We start from the raw sequence: 22179 nt of genomic DNA, 5'->3' as shown, positions 1-22179 counted from the left end.
TCTGAGCAAATTAATTAGGTTTCCAGTCTGTTTAGCCTATCTGTAAACTGAAGATAACAGTATGCTCTTTTTCAAAGGGATATTAGGGAATTAATTAATGGTTATACACTATTTCAGGGATATGAACTATTACAGGAGCTTTGAGTTTTATTACCCCATTTGTTCTTTGTCTTTGATGCCTGGGAAAAGGATTAGCAAATGTGGGATACCATGGGAATCCAGCTGTGAGAAGAACATGCAGCTGTTCACATGTCCCTCTCACCTCTATACCAGAGCTACATGCAGAGCAATATAACAGCTCTTTGTTCCTTTTCTTACCACTGATCTGTCAGGTCTCCTGCAATCAGTGTGAGACTTTGATGGTGAGCATCTGCCACATGGTCCTCTGCAGCTCTGGCCACAGCACTTGCATTAGCTCTCTGACCTTGCTCTGTTCCTGGGACCAGCTGCATTTGGCAGACAGGAGGGACTGGAGACTGTGGCCCTGTGCTGCCGCTGGGAAACACATTACCTCCTTAAGCCCACTATAAGGGGAACGCTGCCCAAAAATGTGCTTCCCATCTCTGTCCTATTGGACTAATGCCTGTGGATTTTGTGCAGCTAGGGAGTATTGGATGCATGTCCTGCTATATGTCTAAATAGGCAGTCTCAAATGTTGAAGAAAAGTAGACTTGATTGGTCTGCAAGTCTTTATGGCTTTACTTCCCTCAAGGGCTCAAATTGCTTACTTGGTGCTCTACCTGAACCCCAATGCATTCCTTGTTTTCCCCTCCTCTTTGTTTTCAGGTACTAAATGATACGGAATCTTCTACTGACAAAGATAAAATAGCAGGCCTCCTGACAGAAACATTCTCCTCCATGAAGAAAGAGTTGGACTCTCTGAAGGATGCAGAAGAGCTTCCAAAAGACAAGGAGGCACCGGTGAAGCCACAAGATAACACTAGCCCACTGAATGAGGGATGCGGTGCCAATCTACCGAGTCCCAAGAGTTTGGGAGATGAGCAGACACTCGCTTTGTTGGAACAGTACTCGGAGCTATTGCTGCAAGCTGTGGAACGACGCATGGACAAAAAACTCTAAGAGGGGTGGCTTTCAGGTGTTTGTGAATACACAGAAATAATCGCAAGAAGAGGACCACGGAGAGAGCTTCAGACCAATGCTACCATCAGCTGGTCTAGGGCTGGTGGAGATACCTTTATAAATTGATTTCCTCAGGCTCCAACAACTTGTTCCAATTCTTAGCAATGTGCTGGCCACAGTTTTAATATTTGTTTCCCAATGGTCTTCAACTTCCAAGACTTCTAAACAAAGTCTTGAAAGAGGAGTTTGGAGAAATTGCCTTGAAATTTCTTCATAGCCAGGAGGTCAGGATGTTTGACATCTAAAAATACAGGGAAAATCCAGTTTATCCAAGAAATTCTGAACTGCTGACTAAAAGCAAAGGTTGATGTGAAGCCAATCCCTTCCTCTCCAAGACTTCATAAGAATCAAGAATCAGACTTTTTATGGGTTTATTTATTAATTTATTTCTCTTGACTGTTGCTCTATGCCACGTTTGTGGCTGTTACCTTTGTCCTTTAAAAAAACTGTCAGTCCCTTTGCCATATCCCAGCGAGAAACAATCTCTGTATTATAAATCCCCAACAGGGAGACAGGCTGGAGTGTCTGTGCAATTAATGAACTGTTCTCTGCTTAGATCTTTTCTTGCTGTTCTTGCTTTTCCTCCCTTGGTTTTGTTCCTTGCAGTAATCCTGCTGTTGTTATGACAACCCTGTCTGCTTTCCTATTGTGTCAAAATAGTCCCCACACTGTATCTTATCTGCATTCACCTCCAGGGAAAGGCTGTGTATCCCTTGGGCCATGCTTTGGAGATTACTTTATGAATTCATCAGTGGTATTTTTAATCTGGAATTTGAATACTTCAGACTGGGTTTTCTGCAGACATTTAAAAAATTTGATTTAGATACAATACAAAAGTTTATTTCAGCCAGTTTTCATGATTAGGAATTGGATATTGACTTTGTTACTATTTATTTTTGGAGAAGTGACATGGAAAAGCTGGTTTCCATCTCATACAGTGTCACTATGGGATTGAGAGATCTTCAGTGCCATGGCTCATCTGTGTCATTTGTTCATTTCACTGTGATAGGAAAATGTTTTCTCCTTGCCTTTACATGAAAACAGAACATTTACATCACAAGAAAGCTGGGATTCTTTTACCTTTTATAAAGCTATTTCAAATCCCCTCACAAAATTATTTCCTAAGAACTTCAAATGAGATATTTTGGGGTGTGAGGACCTCCATTTCCCCTGCCTCTAGCCCCTTTGCTTTTAATGAATTTCTGGTCTGAGAAATAGAATCTTCTCTTCTTGCATTTGTGTGTGCAATATTCTTCTTGCCCTGTGGAGCTTCTCTAAACCCCTGCTAACTTGTGTCTATTGTGGCTTAAAATTGTCCAGTGATGTTTTTTAGGTCAATGATATAAGCTAAGAAAAACAATTTTAAACCAATGAAATTCTTCAGCACCTTCTCCCTTATTCCCACTCCTTCTAACAACAGGGGAAAATACGCAAAATGTTTTATTTCTTGCATCTCCAGTCTGTCTTGCATTTATTTTAAGGCAGAGCAGTGTAATCTGAGTTCATAAAACTAATGCAAGCAACAAGAATTTGGTGGGAGAGAGACTGCTACCATCTGTGGAAGTCAGTCAGAGGCAGCCAGACTGCATCACTTGGTTACAGAGGTTACAGGGTGGAAGCAGGTTTTTTCATTTTACTGTCCTGGCTGCTGTTTCTCTGAAACACTGTGGCACTTGGAAATGTGGTCTGTTGACTTCTCTTTCTGTGACTGCAGATCTGCGGTGCAGCCTTTTTTCTGCTGGTCTGGCCAGACTGGCATAGGACAACCTGTTTCTCCTGAGTAACTGTAGGGCTGATAATCTGCAGTTCTGTCTCTCCCCTAACAGGTTTGCTGCCTGATCACTGCTGTGTGCTTCAGGACATTGCAGTATGGGAAACATTTTGAGAGATTTCGAGCTCCTTCTGCCTGTAATTGAAATCTGCTTAATCATGTTTCAGGTGTCCTTGCTAAACTTTCCTTCCATGGGCTTGTACTGAAACTTTAAAGGGGTTATTTTCTAGTCCCTTCTCTGCACTGTATTCTGCTGAATCAGCTGGTGTGCTCAGTCCCATGGGCAGCTTCTCTTGCACAGACAGGTTTTGCAAAGGAAGGCAAATTGGAAACCAGAGAGGAAGTTTCTGGCAGTGAAAAGGTGAGCTGGAGATGCCATGAGTGGAATGTGTGATAACAGTCATGTTGGGTCTGTGATGGGAGTTAGTGTGGGTCAAGCTTGCTTTTGAGGTGACCAGTACCTCCACTTTCAGACTGTGAACATATGTCCTGGTATACAGGGAATTTCTTGCTGTACTGGGGCCACAAGACACTCAGGAAAAATAGCAGCCCCTTGAACCCAGTTATATTTTGGTACTGTTGATAATGGTTTGAGGGTCCTTTATAGTACTTCCTTGTGCAATTTTATACCATTTTATTATTTAAACATTGAGGTAGTGACAAAAAGGTCAGAGATGATACAGAAGAGCCAAGTGGTGAGAATGAAATGACCATGAAAGTAAAGGACAACAACCAGCCAACCTGGCATAGAGATATGAAACAAAGCTCCTTGGAAATAAGTTGTGTGAAGCAAATCTGATTTTTAAGCTGATCAGAGTGGGTTTTGTTTCCTGGAATGGATTTTACTTTGGATCATGGCTGTATACAGGAAACCAGAGGTAAAATCTGATCAGAATGATGGCGAGAAAAGTGTTGGGCAAGTAGATCAGTTGGAGAATGGTTGTGTAGTTTAACATAAATTTAGAACAGTGTATGTAGGAGACTCGGGAAAACAGTAGAAGTAGAGATGATCTTGGTCTGTAGAACACCATTTGGCCAATACCTGTGAATGATACAATACCAAAAGGCTTCAGGAAAGTAGATATAGGACTTGGAGATGGTGATCTGTAATTGAAGGATGAATGGGAAGGAGTTGGTTTTTAAATATGTTCTGTTGAGCCTCTTGCTTCTTCTCTTGCAACTGTTCTCTAAACAACTATTTTTTTTCTTAAATGGCAAAGTCCTGAGCTGCTTGTTCAAGGCTTTGATATTTTGAATTGATTAGAAGCCCAGTAAAGGAGATGCTGGTGCCACAAGTTTGTTGCTCAGAGGGGTGTGGGGATAGTGTTGCTCTTTTTAATTTAAGACTGATCTAACTAATTGTTCCCTGCTAACTTCCTATTGCTGGCAGTAGGAAATATTCCTAAAACCTCTAGTTAACAGAACAAAAAGAGCATAAATGCTTTGCATTTGCACCTTGTGAACATGTTTCACTACAGGCTGTCCATTGGGCCAGGTAGAGAAATAATGAATGGTAACTGCCTGGGAAGTCAAGAGGCTTGTCGGAGGAGGTAATAAATTTTAGTCTATCCGTCTTAATGGTTTGTGATCCCTCTTACTGGTTTATGTGGGTGTTAGCATAGGCACAGCAAGATACCTGTATTACGATAAGTTATTTGTTTAACATAAAGCCTGAAAAAATAATTTGGATCTACCTATTCTCTTTACATATATTTTCCCTTCTTCAACCCAACATTCCTGGTCAAAATGAGAAGTTTTAGGTTTCTTTTCCATCTTGCAAATAGTACTGCTTTGCCTGTGGAGCCCCTCAGTTTGTTTAAGGGCTCTCTTGAATTGGGACAGTAGGAAGGGCTGCAACCTGAAAGGGCAGCAAACTGTTGTATTTTCTGCTGCAAGCAGGTAACACCTTCATCCTCCCCATTCCTCAGCAGCACTCAGGAGCTGTGTGTATGGGCATCCACCTTTCTTCCACCTCCTCTCTCAGGTTGTCCTCTCCTTTCCCATGCCACCTCCCAGGTGATGACTGGGGCATGGCCTTACAGCAGCCCCCTCCCCAGCCTACCTGTTTTTCAGACTTCATCATGACTCAGAGGAATTGGGACGTTTCTTTCTGGGAGTAGAAACATACCAACTTAATTTTTTAAGAACGAATATGTATATACTTATATATAAGGAAAAGAAAAAAAGAAATACAGGTATTTAAACACCCTTGGTAAATTCATGCATGTATACAGTGTCTTCTCCCCAGCCCGTTGGATGTGCAGCATCCAGGACACTAAATGACAAAAACCTCATGAAATGATAGACAGGTCTTCTAGCAGCCCCCCGTGAGAGCAGGTGGTTCCTTCTCTGGGTAACTGCGGCGTGTCCCATGTTTCAGGTCGTGCGTATGAAGGACATGGGGCGGCTGGGGCTGTGCTCGTGTCACACGGGGACCCGCGCGGGGCAGCCGCGCTCGGAACAAGCCATGTGCGCCCCGCGCGTCCTCCTGCGCCCGCGCTTCGGGCAGGGCAGGCATCTCCTCACCCCTGTCCCCCTCCTGCACTGCCCTTTTCCTTCATTCCTCTGAAACACAAACAAAAAACCCTTCCTGCTTTATTTATAAATGCGTGTTTTTATACTTTCGGCTTTAGGCAAAATAATACTTTGTCTTTTTTTTTAATTATTATTTCGGAAAAGAATTTAAAATTCCTTTTGTTGGTTGGGTTTTTTTTTTTTGTTTTTTTTTTGGTGTTTTTTTTTGTTTTGTTTTGTTTTGTTTTTTTTTTGTTTTTTGCACTGTGAGGCTCCCCCGGGAGCTGTTTTTAACTCTGTATCCATTTGTACTTCGTGTCTTAAACTGTTTCAATAAAAACGTGACCATTTGTTACTGCGCTGCGCGACTCACTGGGGCATTGCGCCCGTGGTTCGTTTTCCGGGGGAAGGGGCGGGCAGGGGGCGGGAGCAGGCGGGGCCGGTCGCTGCGGGGCCGGGCGGTGCATGGCGGAGGGCGCGGCGTTGCGGGCCGTGAGGGGCTGCCTGGCCGCCTTCCCGCGGGAGGCCCGCGGTGAGCGCCGGAGCGCGGAGCGGGGCGGGGGAGGCCGCGGTGACCCCGCCCGGGGCGGGCAGTGGTGCTGGGCCGGCCCCGCCGCCGCCCCGGGGCCCGGCCCGCCCGGTGCTGCCGCCTCGGCGAGCGGCAGCGCCGTGGGGCCGTCAGCGGCACCCACTGCGCTGCCGGCATGTGGTAGTTCCGAGGTCAAGGTGAAGCAGAAAGGCCCCGGCGAGAAGAAAGCGAAACTCGAGAAAACGGTCCTTTAATGGTTGTTTCTCTTTGTATAAAGTAGCAAAACAAAGTACTATTCCAGTTTCCAAAATACCATTCTCTGGTATCACCTCTGTATGGGAGGTGCACTTCCTATGGCACAGGCCCTTTGGCCCTTTATCCTCAGGCGCTGGCCTAAGGTTTCCATCCGGCTCTGAAAGCGCCCTAACACTCTCTGGGCTTTAGCAGAGGGATTCTGGATCCGTGGAAAGCGCTGCTTGGTGTCAGCGTGGTGAGGCGCGTGAAGCCCGTGTGCTAGAAGGAGGCGCTTGTCCCGGGATGCTGAGTAACACTGTTTATTGTTTGCCTGGGCAGAGCTGGGCTGGCCGGAGTCCGTGCCCTGTCTTGATAGGCCTCCGTCCCCGCTGGAGTTCTATCGAGAGTGGGTGAGTCCGAATAAACCCTGCGTAATCCGCAACGCCATCAGCCACTGGCCAGCTCTGAAGAAATGGACCTCAGCATACCTCAGGTATGAGCGAGCTGTGGAGCAGGACTGGTGTTCAGTTTTGGGTGACCTCACCAAAAACCCCTTGGTTAATCTTTGCTTTTATTTGCAAGTTTAGCCCAGATTCCTTCCTGTTTCTGGCTGAAGGTGCTCAGTCTTCCCAAGGTCAGGTGTGTCTTCCTTGCACACACACTGCCCTCCGAGTTGCAGCCAGGAGGGTGGATGATGTGGCTGTGTGCAGCCAACAGACTTAGGCTATTGAAACCCACACAGCTGGGGAGTGGGGCTGTAATGCTCTAAGAACAGACTCTTGTTTGTGACTGAGCACACCTTGTTTTCTTCAAAAAACTAAAGGGTGAGCATTTTAATAATGACTGAAATTTTAACAAAAAGTCTTCTTTTAAGAGAGGATTTGTGGTTAGACCTAGTATCTGTGAGTCAGATTCTGTGGGGTTTTAAGGTAAATATCTCATGGAACTAAGGACTATTAGCCTCATGGGGTGTGTATCTATCAGTTTCTGTCCACCCCTTCTCCCTGCTCAGATGCTTTTTCAGAACATGTGAACCCGTGGATTTGGCTGAGTTTAACAGCTACAATAATATCAAGCTCTGCCATGACTGGTGAAAAGAAGTGGCCAAAGAGGACCACTGCATGGAGGAAAAGGAAGATCCCTTGTGAGCGTACCTGTTAGGAGAGAATTCAGAGAGGAAAAAGAAACTAGAGTTGCCTTGACTGCAGGGAGCAGTTGGAGCAGAATGCTGGAGTCCTTACCACATAGCAGAAAATCTGATCTAGAGACACCCATCCATGGAATGACAGGCATCTTATTTTTGCTGCCCTTGAAGCATGTTTTTAAAATAACCAGTATGTTATATGAGAACTAATTGCAGGCCTGGGTATAAACCTTTTGATTTGTTTTGCAGGGAGGTGGTAGGTCCCAAGGTGGTGAGTGTGGCAGTGACACCAAATGGTTATGCAGATGCAGTGTTTCAGGACCGTTTTGTCATGCCAGAGGAGCGCCAAATGCCTTTCATGGACTTTTTGGACATCGTGGAGAAGAAAGTGACCTCTCCCAATGTATTCTATGTGCAGAAGCAGTGTTCAAACCTCACTGAGGAGTTCCCTGAACTTGTCTGTGATGTGCAGCCTGACATACCATGGATGAGTGAGGCACTGGGTAAACCCTCAATTTCTCTCATATTCAGTAAATATTTTGCATGGAGCTTTAAAACAATCACACACATTTAAAACAATTCACTACATGGTGAATACTTGTTCTCTTTCTGAATGCCACAGCTCAGTTTGGTTTCATCCTCTTAGGAAGCAGAAGTGGTAAAATACCTAATAGAGTAATCCAAGTTTTGGGGTTGGATTACTCTGAAATCAGTATGTTGTGTAATGGGACCCTCACAGCTGAAAAGAGGTTGTGTAACACTTTACATTGAGTGGCTTTTCTTTGATCTAGAGTTATGTTTTGGCTTAGTGTTCACAGTGTAGAAGGAGGTTGCTGTTGTTCACAGAGTGCTATTCGCCATGAAATCTGTCATAGTTATGAAGGAAGTTATAGGACAGAAGTTTTAAAAAAAGGATGATTTGTTATTGTCATTATATTTCTTTTCTCTAACTATACAGGGAAGAAGCCTGATGCTGTGAATTTCTGGCTTGGGGAGTCAGCTGCTGTGACATCTTGTACGTATCCTATGGCAGTGTAAATCTTCTGGTGGTTTCAGCACAAATTTAAGCTGGCTTGTTTTGAGTTAGTGGCTCAGGAGAATGGTGTGGTTTTTCTGACAGGACAGTTCTATTTTAACTTAAATGATTTTTTTGCATTCTTTATTCTGCCCTTCTGCAGCCTCCTGCTGCAGTGTCTCTGGATGCATCTACCTGACATTGTGTCAGGCAAAGCACTGACATTTTGCTTCATTGAATGCATTTGCTACAGCATGATATTGTGACTTTCCACTGGCTGCAAGAGGAAGAAGCAGTCTGATAATAATAGGGAAAGCTGATAACTTTGTTTACTGTAGTTTCTGCTGCAGAGAAGGAAATAGCTATGTTATTCTGTTTTTCTCCCCATTTCTCTTTTTTTTCTCAATCCTAGTACATAAAGATCATTATGAGAACTTGTACTGTGTAGTATCTGGAGAGAAATATTTTCTGCTGCATCCACCAAGTGACCGTCCCTTCATCCCATATGGTACATCATTTTGCTGTGCAATGTGTCTGAAGGCTGGAAGGAGGACAGACTAAAACACTGAGAGATGTGAAAAAAGGAAACAGTGGTAACATTTTGATGTTTATGCAGTGTTATGCTTTCAAGTGTGAACAGAAATCTCTTCTACTTCAAGCTGCAGGTAGTTTGTAATACAAATGTTATTCTGAAGCCAGGTTTTCCAGTCCAGTAAAGTAATGAGCTCATCGGTTCACGTCTTGATCCTGTGTCCAGTTCTGGGCCACTCAGTTCAGGCAGGACATTTAGATACTGAAGTGAGGCAAGAGAAGGGCATTAAAGCTGGTGAAGGTTCCAGAGAGTAACTCCTATGAGGAGCAACTGAGGGAGCTGGCCTTTTTTAGCCTGGAGAAAAGGAGACTCGGGGGGAACATATGACTCTCTAGAACTCCTGGAAAGGAGGTTGTACCCAGATGGGGGTCAGGATCTTTTGCCAGGCAACCAGTGACAGAAGGAGAGGTAATGGTCTCAAGTTGTGGCCAGAGGAGGTTTAGATTTGACATTGGGAGGAATTTCTTCACATAAATGTGATTAGATATTGAAATGGACTGCCCAGGGGAGTGGTGAAGTCATGTGCCTGGAGGTGATTTAGGAAAGACTGGATGTGGCACTTAGTGCCATGGTTTAGTTGATAAGGTGGTGTTCAGTCATACCTCAGACTTGATGATCTCAGGTGATCTCAGATCTCATATCTTGATGTCTTTGCCAACCTAATTGATACTTGTGGCAGTCTCTTCAGCTTTAGAATATTTAAATTATTTAAGTATATTGTCAGTGTTGTAGCATGTCATCTTTGTCGTTGTACAGGTTTGGATTCTGCTTACCTGCTTTTCTCTAGGAAAAAAAAAAGCTAGGAAGCTAAAATATTACTTGTATTGAAATATCCAAGTTACTAACTGAATCTCTGAAAACTGAGAAATGAAGAAAGAGATTCTTATGGCAGTGTTGCTTCACACTGCCTATTTTCTGTTTCTTTATGTGCACAGCAGTAGTTATTGTTACAGTGTCATCTAAAAGACAGACAGCTTAACTATACCTTGTTAAGACTTAATTTTCCCATTCCTTGGCTTTCAAACCATCAGACTAAGTGAATGCAGAGTGCTCTATGATGGAAATATAATTTTGGCTAGATGTGTGCTGCTACAATATTTTATTTATACTGTTTTTATTTTGTTTACAACCTTGAAGTCATAGAATCATAGAATGGTTTGGGTTGGAAGGGACCTTCAAGATCATTGAGTCAATGCCCTTGCCATTCAAGAGACCAAATCACTCAAAGCTCCATCCAGCCTGACCTTGAATACTTCCAGGGACAGGGCATCCACAACTTCTCTGGGCAATCTGTTCCAGTGCCTCATGACCCTCATTGTTCAAAATTTCTTCCTAATATATATAATCTAAATCTACCCTGTCTCAGTTTGATACCATTAACCCTTGTCCTGGCCTTGGTAAAAAGTTCTTCTCTGTCTTTCTTATAAGCCCTTTTTAGGTACTGGAAGTCCAAAGTGTGGTTTCCTCAGCCCCCTGTCTTCTCCAGGCTGAACAACCCCATCTCAGCCTTTCTTGGACAGGTGGTGTTGTATGTATGTGAATGTATGAAATATATGTATGTTATAGGAGTCCTACTTTGTAAAACAAATTACTGTTAAAACACAGAACAGAGATAATGCTTACATTTCATGGTGTGTAGTAAAAAGAGAATTCCATGTTTTTGAGCATTAGGTTAATTAATAGAGAGAAACTGTCTGAAGGGAGGGCTTAGAAAACTACATGTGCTGAAGCAATGAAAGAAAAGCAACCAACAGTATCTGAAGCAATTGATGAGCCCTGTCAATTAAAATTAGAAATGAAAGACTGGCCACAAGTCACTAATAACTCTTGTGAGTGCTTCTTTGGTAGACTGACCTAAGTAACTATAGAATGATGTGTAAGTCAGGGGTGCATTTATGCCTTCTGAAAAGGAAAGAAAACAGTTACTGGAACAAAATAGGACTGGGATACAAATGGGCTTGGAGGAGAATCAGTATTATTCAGACTGACTGCAAAAAAACTATATTAAAAACTGGATAAAATTTGAAATGGAAAAAGAGAAGGATAGTGAAAGTTGAAAGTGGTTTTGTCTTAATTTTTCTTGATGAAAGTGTGACATGCACTGCTGTTAGGTTCTCTGAATTGTCATTTAATTCTTTGATCTGGTTCCAGAGCTCTATCAGCCAGCAACCTACCACGTATCAGAAGATGGTTCATTTGAAATTGTGGATGAAACTACTGCAGAGAAGGTAAAAAATTTATAGAGAATGCAGTTAATACAGTAGGGAGAGTCTGGGACATTGCTGAGCCCTCAAACTCAGCATATTGATTGATATTTAGAAATCCTTCATTATTGGAAAGCAAATGCCCAGATATTTCACTTGTATTTTACTATTTGCAAAGGATACCCAGCTTCCAGAAAAATCTTTTACTGCACACCTGAAACAATTAATATAATTAAGTGTTGCATGGCACCAGACTTTAAAAGATCCACTAAAGAACTTTTGAATGCATTGACAACAAAGGAATTGATTTCATGATGTCTGAAATAGACCCCTCTACATTCACTTTCTTTTGGCCCTCTACTCAGGTCCACAGTCGTATCACTCAGTGCAGTAGAACATACCTGTCTGAATTAATAAGTTGTATTTTCTTAGTAGTAGCAATATTTATTTGATTAAAATGTTTAGATCTGGAAGCACTTTACAAATCTCAGTAGAATCTTAAGCCCTTGCCTTTTGCCTCTGCAAAGTGTGAGTAATGTTACAACAGAACTTGAACTGGGGCTTGTTCTCTGTTTCCAGAGTGGTGCACATGGAATCTCATTCCTGTAATTCAGAAAGGTTGGAATGCTGAAGTTTATAATTCTGTAGGGCAGAGAAAGAATTAATGCAGGCATGAGGGACTTCTCAGAGAGGAGGGATGTTTCAGCTGCTGGGAGTAAAAATTACACCAGAGAGCCTAAGAAGAAGAAAGGAATTTCTAAAAAGAGTGCTGCAGATAAAGTATTCAAGTGCTGAATGTAGGGGGAACAAGCAACTTCAGGGGCTGGAGGTGTTTTGAAAGTATGCCATGAGACTGCCGTTTCATGGATGATATTTATTGCCTTTTTCTAAATAGAAATGCATCACCGAAGGAGGCACATCTTTGCATCCTTGACCTATTCCCAATTGCATGTGGAAAGCTGTGTAGCTGTACATGTTTTGCTAGACAAAGTACATGTTTTGTAACCTAGTGAGTTTGATTATCAGTTGTTTTTCTGGAAGCTTTCTGGAATTTTTTGCCAGGGTCAGTACGATATGCACACTCTTTTTCCTTTAGGTGCCCTGGATCCCTCTGGACCCCTTGAACCCTGATCTGGAACTGTATCCAGAGTATGCTCAGGCAAAGCCTTTGAAGTGTACAGTGAAAGCTGGTGAGATGTTATATCTACCTTCTCTCTGGTTCCATCATGTTCAGCAGTCACATGGCTGTATTGCAGGTAAAATAGACAGTATTTCCAGATACATTTTTGAACTATGATGGGTGTGAAGGTAGATATCCCACAGCAAAGCACCAGTAGAAGCAAAAGTTCCTTTAAGGTTTTCTACCTCTCTGCAGGAGGGAATAACAATCTTGACAGATCCCATGGGGCTGCCTCCTTGCAGCCTGTTTTGCTTATAATTCATAGCTTTGTTGACACAACATGGAAGATACTCTGTTTTCTTATGAGCTGAAATCTGTTCTGACCCAGTCTCTTACCTTGCTAATAGAGTTGTGTTTGTGTTACTGTTCCCCTGCACTTACCAAAAGTCTTTGTCATCACTTTCTTTATAGGATTTATCATAATCTCTCTATCCCTTTTTTTCTTCTCTCCCCAAGTGAATTCCAGAATTTTGATCAGTGCTCATTTGGTACATGTGGAGGGGTGGAGATGGTGCCAGGTATTATTGTTATGTTGTGCAAGTTTTGCAAGGTTTGAGGAAGAGAATTTTGTAAATCATTACATTCTAGACTTAAAATGTTTTTCCCTTTTCTTGTCTCCTCAGTGAATTATTGGTATGACATGGAATATGACATTAAGTACAGCTATTATCAACTACTAGATTGTCTCACAAAAGCTGTGAAAATGCCATAGCAAAGGTGGGAGACTCGAGCCTGTGATGTCTGTTTCTGATGTGATGCAATCATCAGCATCTGTGACTGGAGTACAAACGTGATTCCCCCAAAAAGAACTGAACATTAAATTACAGTCAACAATGCCCGCTGAACACATCATGGCTATTTTTCTTGATTTCAGAGTCCAGACCAATTGGCCAGATATTTTGGCTTGTAAGGAGAACTTTGATAATAGGATTTTTAGGCCTTTGCATGTTGCCTTGGTGATGGTGAGCAAAATAAAATGTGAAGGGAGATAATCCAGGTTTTGAAAATCTCAAAATGGAAGCCCTGACTATTTGTTCAGATCTACAGATTGTTTTCATTACAACCCAAGTGGACAAGGGAGGATCTGCTCTATGCATCAGGCTGCAACAGTCCAATCTATGCATTCTGCTTAAGGCAAAAGTCTGTCCTGTTGTAATTATTTAAGCTCAGTGGCTGTGGTGTTTTGATGGTGAGAAACTACAATTTCTGCAATAAATAGGTCAGTTTAAACCTTATTTCTGTAATAATTTACTTTTTTTTTCCAAAGTAAACAATGGCTGAAGGACATCTAGGAGGACATGCAAAAGTCAATCTTGGCTATTTTCCAATAAAAAGCTACACATTTTTAGTGCTGTTTTTTATTTCCTTTCACTGTTGTTTTTAAACATAACTGCATTCTCTTGCATCCTGAGGGATGATTTTAGAGTTGCTCTGCCATATCTGCAGTCAATCTGCATATCATCTGTGGTCTCATGGCATGAGGTGTGATTCTACAGCTTGTAAGCTCACTGATTGTTTCATTCCTTTGCCATTAATTGCTGCTTAGAGTATGGTCAGGCAAGTTGTTTGTACCAGGGGCCTGGTTCAAACAGCCATAATTCCCATTTTTATTTCCACAGAGTAGGATGGGACTACTCACGTGTCTGAGACCCCTAGGGTAAGACAAGAAGTCTTTTAAATACGCAGACATTGCAAAAATGTAGTATTGTTGTTTATGAAAACCAAAAGCTGGTGTTTATTGTTAGATCTTCAAACAGATCCTTAGAAACATTTTTAATACAGGGGAAATTAATTACTGGGAAGGAAAAAAAATTGTACTTGTTTGACTCTGTTTCTTTTGCTTTTTAAAAGAAACATAGTTATAGCATAAAGTTTCATTTTAACTTGCGGTGCTTGTCCAAAAATTGCAGGAAGGTCAAGAGGGATCAAGAGCAGGCTTTGTTTCGTGGTGAGACTAAGATGTCATGCTGCTTAGGCTTTGCAGCTTGTCTGTGTTTACTGTTCCCTGGCAAAGTCTCCCAAGCCTTCCAAATCTGGGATTTCCTGCAGCTGGGGGGGGCGCAGCAATTTCGATATCTCTTTTTGCTGCTTTGGGGTTTTTAATTTAGTTTCTCTCTGTAATCAAAAATAAAAGCACTGGCCAAGAACAAGTGACAGCTTGTGCCCGTGCAAGCGGCCGGTGTCCCCGAGCCACCCGAGCCGGAGAGTCTGGCGGGAGGAGTGCTCTGAACTACGGCTCCCAGCAGCCCGTGCCGGCCGAGTAAAGGAAGTGCTCACGATGATTCCTCCTGGACTTTGATCGGAGATTTTAATCCCGAGAAGGGACAGGTTGCTGAGGCTCGTGTCTCACGCAGTTCAGGCGGTCGGAGCCTCACCCCAGGCAGGACCACAGCTCTCAGTCCGGCCAGCCGGGATGGCGGTGCGTCTGTCTGTCCTGCCTTCCCTCCGGTGCCTGTTCGATGAGCCCGTGCAGATCCGTGTGGCCGGACTGCAGCCGCAGCAGGCGGTCACCCTCCGGGCCAGCCTGGTGGACGAGAGCGGGGAGGTTTTCCAATCCCACGCTCTCTACAGGGCTGGGAGCAGCGGGGAGCTGGACCTCAGCCGCTCCCCAGCGCTGGGGGGCAGCTATTTGGGAGTGGAGCCCATGGGGCTGCTCTGGGCTCTGCGGTCCAAAACGCCCTATAAGCGGCTGGCAAAGAGGAATGTCCTGACCCCTTTCTGTGTGGACTTGGAAGTGTACGAGGGCCATGGGGACACGAGCCACTTGCTGGGAAAATGCACCAACGAACGATGGTTTTTAGGAGAGGGGGTGAAGAGGATTTCGGTCAGAGAAGGTCGTCTCAGAGCAACCCTCTTCCTCCCTCCTGGTGAGTTTAATTTCATTCTGTTTTTCTAGGTATGTCTGACACCAGGTATTATGCCCCGTGGTCCCTGAATGCACTCAGCAACCCAGAGCAAAGCCTCAGCTAACGCTTCTCTCAGCCTGTGCCTGGCACAGGTACCTGGATCATCACAGCGGAGCAAACAGGAGCAGGTGTTGCCCAGGCGGGGCAGGGGTATGGTGGTGCAGAGAGGGCAGCATTGGTAACACAAGGTGTCTCCTGGTTGTTCCAGTTGAGTGTCTTGACCTCTCTTGCAGCGAGAGCTTTGTCAAACAGTGTGTTTATTTCTTAGCTTTTCTGTTTAGCTGACAGGACAAAGAGGCCCCGGTCCTTGGCAGAGCTGTGATGCGTGACAGCTCTGGCTGTGGGGTGAAGAATGACAAGGCATGTGGGAGCACTGGACTCAGGCTGCAGCCAGCCTAGGCTGAAGAACCATGCCCTCAGCAGCTCCTACAGATGTTCCTGCAGGTTCTGGACCTGTCTCTCTGTGTCTCTAGCTAAGGAAAAGCCAAAGAAAGAAGTCTCTTCCTGACTGGGCAGCTGAACTGCATGGGTTACTTAGGGAGATGGGAGACAAATGGGAAAAGCAAGGTCTTTAATTAAACAGGTGCCATATTTTACAACTCTGTACACAGACAGTGCTGAGAATGGACCCTGTGCAATGCTGCTTTAAGCCTGAAGTGTTTCTGTTCCTTGAATGCCACTTAAACATGGCTGTCTTGCTCTGTAATTAACAAACAGTCCCTTGCAGCTGCAGCAACACCACATCTTGTAAGGGAAATCTGGCTGTGAGAATGGGCAGACCAGCATCAGGAAAGGAAGGTCCTATTGCTGCGGGAGAACTGAGGAGCTCAGGGGCAGTTACTCAGATCTTACTGAAGCCTGAATTGGCACAGGTCAGTTCTGGCATTTGTGAGTATTTCATAACCCCAGTATTTCATAACCCAAGTATTCCCTTCATGGCATGCCTTCTAGCATAGTGCCTAAGGAAGAGCCACTCCTGCAGTAATACTGTTTCTTCATTGATCCTCAATGGTCTGAGGACTTGTAGGCCAATGCCAGCTCAAATTCAGGATGAGAGAAGGATGTCCAACATGTGAACTTCCTATAATGAGTTCCTAAGAGAAAAGAAATGTGCAAATTCATGTTCTTACAGTCATTTTGTGTGTTCCTGAGAATGACACCCATCATGGAAAGCTTCAGAGGATGATTTTCTGATATCTGCTGTCCTTATGTGTGCTGAGGAGACACCACAAAAGGAACATGTAGAGGAATTTTCTTTTGGTTATGTATACACCCTCCTTTCATTGCAGGACCTGGCCCATTCCCTGGACTTATTGATTTGTATGGATCTGGAGGAGGTCTTATTGAATACAGAGCAAGTCTCCTGGCTAGCAGAGGCTTTGTGACTCTGGCTCTTGCTTACATGTCCTTTGAAGACATCCCTGCTATGCCAAAGATCCTTGAACTGAGCTATTTTGAGGAGGCTGTGAACTTTTTGCGTAAGCAGCAGCAGGTAAGAGATGAATTATGGTGCTCTTCCTAAAACTATTTCCCAGTTTGATAATTGGTTCCTAGACTAGAAATATTAAATTGCTTAAGCAGGAAACAGTAATTTTGTACTAGTTTTGCATATTTTAAGATTTTAGAAGGGAAAAAAATCCATTGGCTTTTTTACTGTTTCTGAGATATTACAGGCTTTTGATTCTGAGTAAGTTTTGCAGGACAGTAATAAAACACTCTAACAACAGAATCCTTTACAGTTGTAGCATTGGAGGTGTGACATATCTTAAGAAGCTGAGGCTGTATTTGAACAAGTGTGTGGGACAAGAAAGACATTTTATGGCAATGTATCGTCATACTTAACCCAAAAGTGACCAAGAGAAATCAAGTAGCATATAAATTTTTAATGCAATGCTACTTAATGTGTATTTGTTTTGCAAAGTTATTTACTTTCTATCACGTGGACACCAGGATTGTAGGCAGTGTGAGAGCAGAATTCAGCCTTGCTTCTTTGTCTTGTTCCTCAGAAAGCTCTGAAACATCTAGAATTCAGTGTGAAGTGCCTTCACTAGAAATAAGTTGATTTAAACAGCTGTTGGGCTCACTTAGCCTCAGGTGTAATGAACATTATGAAATGGTGTCAGCTGTAGGGGAGAAGAAACTGCATGAAGAAATTCAATGCAAGTAAACCTGGGAAAAAGTGGCTTGGAGAGAGGAGCAGTAAAGACGCTGTACTGAGAGCAAGCTGAGCTGGGATGTGGAGGGAGCAAGGACAATTTGTCTATGCAGGTCACCAGGAGGCAAATGTGTTACAGGAAGAGAAATGTTGAGGAACTGTAGAATTCGTAGTCACTCTTTTGAAGGCTCAGCAGAGAGGGATAGATGAAGGAGTAATATAACCTGAACAGAGAGAGGGAAGGGGCAAAATATGAGTGGCTGTAGTTGGATGAGTGAGAAAGCAGAACTGGACAGGGTGTGTCAGCTCAGGAAATAAAGAGTAATTAATATTACTGTTTTCATAATTCTGTTTCAGGTGAAAGATACTGGCATTGGTGTTTTGGGCTTGTCTAAAGGAGGTGATCTAGCCCTTTCCATGGCCACATTTCTACCTGGTATCAAGGCAGCTGTCAGCATATCTGGAAGTAGTTTTAATTCCTTTATTCCCCTGAAGGGGGATGGCTTCACTATTCCTGTCCACCCATATGACTTGGGGAGGGTGAAGATCAGTGATGAGTCTAGAATAGTAGATTTTTCAGATGTCTTAGACGATCACATGGACCCAGCAACTTGGGATTGTCGCATACCTGTGGAGCGGTCCTTAGCCAAGTTCCTCTTCCTGTCTGGACTGGATGACATGAACTGGAAAAGTGACCTCTATTGCCAGGATGCTGTTCAGCGCCTTCGGCAACATGGCCGAGAAGTGGAGTTCTACTCCTATGCTGGAGCAGGGCACCTCCTGGAGCCGCCATACTTGCCTCTGTGCAAAGTTTCAATCCACAGGGTGCTTGGGATGTTGGTGCATTGGGGAGGGCAGTGGAGAGAGCATGCTAAAGCCCAAGAAGATGCATGGCGCAGGATACAGGCCTTTTTCTGGCAACATTTGATGGACTCAGACATCCCTAAGAGCAAGCTGTAGTGGAAACTGTCATAGATACTGGCCAGGGATGGTATTTCAGCACTCACTGGATCTTGGAAACTCACCAGAAGTTTCCTGGATTGCCTTCGTCTAAACTCCACTGTTGCATAGTTGTTTATTTTCATTCCCCAAATAATTTCCCATTTTTAGTTGAATTTCAGTTGACTTCTGACCCCAGCTTCACAGTAGATTGGCACCATCTGTGCTGTAGTCTAAAAACAACCCAGCATCCCATCATCTAAATCACATTTGTGCTGAGCTATCTTTGCCCTCAATCTGCCACCATCTCCTTTCATAAGCGGAAATACTCTTACAGGAGGAGTTATCCATGGAATGGTTTAGTCTTGCACCTTTAACTAACATAGATATAAACAGCAATTTTGTTGGACAACACTGTATTGCACTCATCTTTCCTCCTGGTATATTGTTTTCTCCCATTTCGTAGTAAAAAGGTTGCAGTAGTTCTGATCTCAGCTAAGGGAAGAGGCACTCTTCTGGCTTAATCTGAAGTGCTGTAATAATATTTTTTTTTCCTAGTACCTCAAAACCCAGAAGTGAATCTTACCCAGGTTACCCTGGTTGTATCTCCTGCTGACTCCATATAAGTTCCATATTAGGGTAAAGTTTTTGCTGCACCACTCAGTGAGTGCAATGTGCAGTGTATCTGTGTTTGCACAGTTTGCTTGAGATTATCTGAATGAAGCCTTCAATCATCTGTGCACCTGCCAATACATTAAGGAACAATCCTGGTGTGGCCACAAGCTGTTCCTTCACTTGATTGAAGAGGTCATGAGCAGGAGTCCTCACCTCCTGTTGGGAAGACAAGTGATGAAGTCTGTGGTTTTGCACAGGGGTGATACAGATGTGCCAAGTACTTGCTCTCATATGGTGAAAGTTAGCTTGTCTCCATTTTGGGGGGAACAGTAAAGCCACTGCTGCTGAGTTCCCAGGAGCCCAGTGAGGTGGGCTGCCTCAGTGGTCCTGCACTATAGCAGACAGCTGTGGGCTCAGTGACAGCTAAGAAATGCCACTCTTCAAGAGAGGACTGACCTCACCTTCTGGAAGAATGGGCATTTTCTTACCCTTTACCAAAGTCCAAACCTGCCAAGGGGGGGCTGTAATCTACCTTGTGCATTTGTGGGATAGTGGCCAACAGCAGCTACATATCAAATGGCACCAGTGGAGCGGATTCTCCCTCCTGGAGCAGTCAAGACTCACACCCGGGCAGCAGAAGCAAGCAGGAGGTGGAAGACTCTGCATTGCACTGAGGTAGAAAAATCTTGCCTTTGACAGTGTAGTCCCTGGTTTCCAGTTCCTGCTGAGACAAAAGCCCTGTAGGAGCCTGGATCCTGCTGAGGGAGGAATCATGCCCTTAGTTTTCTTACTTCAGGGAGGCAATGGTCACTCAAAATGAGCACATTGGGCCTCAGAGGGGTGGAGACTCTCTCATACAATATATTCAGCACAGACTGTCCCTTCAGGTACTTCTGGTTTTCCTGAACCCCCTGTTCCTCAGACTGGTAGATGTGTACCCTGTAGCTGAAGGTATTGAGTAGTTAGAGTGGCGACATCTCTCTCCGGCTCACCCATACTGGTCATCCATCAAGTTTTATGCTGTTGCCCCTTACTTGATTTCTGTTTGGCCCTTGTGTGCCTATGTCCTGCATGGACTGTGATTGTTCCAGATGTTTAGCGAGTGGGTGGGACCTGGCAGCAGAGTAACATGTAACAGCAAGGAAAGTCAAACACATTTAAGCAGTTCCATCTGAGTAAGGAACATTTTCTTTTCCCTAATTTTTCTGTGTTATTGAAGCATTCAGAAAACCCTGGGCTGCTGATCCACATTTTCCTCAGACTCAGGGCTTTAGGCTGTGAGGTTCTCTGTCGTATGAGTAATTAAGTTACTTTATTTTTAATGAACACAGTGGGGTTTATACAAAGCAGTGTGTTAGTTTCCAGCCTGTGGGATAACTCACATTTATTTTAATCCCTTCTGAGGGGAAACTAGCTTTCCCAGCCTTCAATGAGCAGTTCAAACATCTATACTTTGATTTACAAAATTGTGACCTTCTGAGAAAATACATTATCTATAGGAAACTACCATTCCAAATAAAAATGCTTTCCATCGGTAAATCAACAGTGTGGTCAGTGATGCTTTCATCCAGTTTTTATGTTGTCACATTTGGCAGTCAGGTTCTTGGAAAACAGTGTTCAAAGCAGAGGATGAAGGGAGCTGACTGGTGACTCCATTGATGACAACAGCACATAGGACCTCTTTCTTTTGTTGCTCTGGAATGACAGCTTTGCTACCCACTTAAGAGCCCTTTATCATTTGGATGACATCTGACAAGAAAGACTGAAAAAGCTGATGTAGCTGAGCATCTCTGTACAGGAGAAAATTCAAGGCAACTCAGTTGCACTGAGAATACTTTTAAAATTAAACTCAAAATTGAAACTTATTTTCAGGAAATAGAAACTGGAAACTGATGTCAGACTAATACAAAATAACTGGAAATGGATTAATTTCAGTAATACACTTCTGCCTGTTCTTAAGAATGTTCTTCAGCACTTTGCTGAAGATTTCGACTGCTTAATGTTTCTTCTGCTGAAGAGATGGTTTAGACCAGTAGGGCTAAGATCACAGGTTTTTTCAAGACAATATTCTACTAATTGCAGGCTGTTGAGTCAGAGTTCTTCATATAGTCTCTCCAGGCCTGCTGAATACAGACAACATTATTCAAGAACAATGTGAAAGTTATTATTTAATTAAAGATAATGGACCTTTAGCTGCAAGAGATCCTCTGCCAAGCACAACTGATAAATCTAATAGAAGTTGGAGGGGAAACTCTGTTCTTGTAATCCGCTTAATTGAAAAGTGCTTCAGATAAAAGAGAGTATCAAAGGACTAGCTTGAGCTGAAGGATCTTGTCTTTATTCTTAGTCACCCACTGTTTAGCTCTGCACTACATTTCTATTTTGAGAATAAGAAAAGCTTGTGACAAGCCTCTTAAGAACTGAGAATATCCCCACACATAAGCTGCTATGAACAAGTTTACTATAAGAGAACAGTATGTCTTGCAATGTTTTTTTAGGGTAGGATGATTTCCCCAGCTGTCATGGATTCAGGCAACAATGGAGAGTGCTGATTTGCCCAATACATTCTTAAGATTTTCCATCTTTGCATTGAAGACTGACCTTGAAGCATTTTGATACATATACAGTATAATTTGAAGGAAACTGCAGAATGAAAGTAGACAAAAGGCCTTTATTAGCAAAAAGTGAACCACAGGTGCAGAGGAGGTGAAACGTCTTTGAGAAAGTGGCTGTCTCTGCAGAAGTAGTGGGTATTTGAGGCTTCAATGGAATTTTAATAAGGATTATGCTGAGCAGAGGGATTTCAATGCAAATGTGCTTCTCTAAGCCTTGAGCTTCTTCAGGTGAAGCAGTGTCTCTGGGTGGCTTCTGCAAGTGAGGTTGTTTCATGGCCACAGAACAGGAATGAAGTGAAAGATGAGAATATATGTTGTGTGGTGTAATTTAGGAGTCACTTTTCTCCATTTCTGGTTTATATTCCCTGTGTGTATTTGAAAGTCTAAAGATATAGTTTTTTTTTTTTTAAATTCAAAGCTTAGTTCTGTAATACATTACTAGATGATTTGTTATCAAGCTGAGGGATAAGACCAGTGTTTAATGACAAAATACAAATAGTAATATTTTTTTTCTATATTTTGCTAAAAAAATTATAATTCTACCATTTCATTAAAAAAAACCCTACTATGCTGCACTTTTTAGTGCTATGTACATATTATTCAGAAATGGAGTCTGGAATGGAATC

General features: G+C 43.2%; 4 protein-coding genes across 13 annotated transcripts in view; all 4 read left to right on the top strand.

Annotated features, from left to right (window-relative positions):
- The window catches only part of MAPKBP1 (mitogen-activated protein kinase binding protein 1), a 101932-nt gene extending 96146 nt beyond the window's left edge, over positions 1 to 5786 (top strand). For all 5 annotated transcript variants that reach the window (XM_071427327.1, XM_071427328.1, XM_071427324.1 and 2 more), the window contains one exon: positions 787 to 5786. In XM_071427327.1, coding sequence (XP_071283428.1) covers positions 787 to 1080 — 294 coding nt within the window. In that variant the 3' untranslated portion in view covers positions 1081 to 5786. The remainder of the gene's footprint in view (positions 1 to 786) is intronic.
- Positions 5787 to 5842: 56 nt separating this feature from the next.
- On the top strand, positions 5843 to 13671 carry JMJD7 (jumonji domain containing 7). Of its 2 annotated transcripts, none has more exons than XM_071427337.1 (8): positions 5843 to 5957; positions 6528 to 6681; positions 7582 to 7835; positions 8291 to 8347; positions 8760 to 8855; positions 11091 to 11167; positions 12240 to 12399; positions 12947 to 13671. In XM_071427337.1, the coding sequence occupies exons 1-8, from the start codon at positions 5891 to 5893 to the stop codon at positions 13033 to 13035; spliced, it is 954 nt and encodes a 317-aa protein (XP_071283438.1). In that variant the 5' UTR covers positions 5843 to 5890; the 3' UTR covers positions 13036 to 13671. The 2 variants fall into 2 exon arrangements, with proteins under 2 accessions (XP_071283438.1, XP_071283439.1); XM_071427338.1 differs by lacking the exon at positions 12947 to 13671 and adding an exon at positions 10368 to 10459.
- A 132-nt stretch (positions 13672 to 13803) lies between these two features.
- LOC139590138 (acyl-coenzyme A thioesterase 1-like) lies at positions 13804 to 20481 on the top strand. The gene is made up of 3 exons (XM_071427336.1): positions 13804 to 15190; positions 16519 to 16721; positions 17742 to 20481. The coding sequence occupies exons 1-3, from the start codon at positions 14737 to 14739 to the stop codon at positions 18342 to 18344; spliced, it is 1260 nt and encodes a 419-aa protein (XP_071283437.1). The 5' UTR covers positions 13804 to 14736; the 3' UTR covers positions 18345 to 20481.
- Positions 19476 to 22179, top strand: part of PLA2G4B (phospholipase A2 group IVB) — a 49674-nt gene continuing 46970 nt past the window's right edge. For all 5 annotated transcript variants that reach the window (XM_071427335.1, XM_071427334.1, XM_071427330.1 and 2 more), the window contains exon 1: positions 19476 to 19613. The gene's annotated coding sequence lies outside the window, so the exon portion shown is untranslated. The remainder of the gene's footprint in view (positions 19614 to 22179) is intronic.

Source organism: Agelaius tricolor, unplaced genomic scaffold (genome assembly GCF_023055355.1).
Source record: "Agelaius tricolor isolate 1412-34295 unplaced genomic scaffold, bAgeTri1.0.p SCAF_5, whole genome shotgun sequence".
NCBI lineage: Eukaryota > Metazoa > Chordata > Aves > Passeriformes > Icteridae > Agelaius > Agelaius tricolor.
This window is presented reverse-complemented; position numbering and strand designations above follow the sequence as displayed.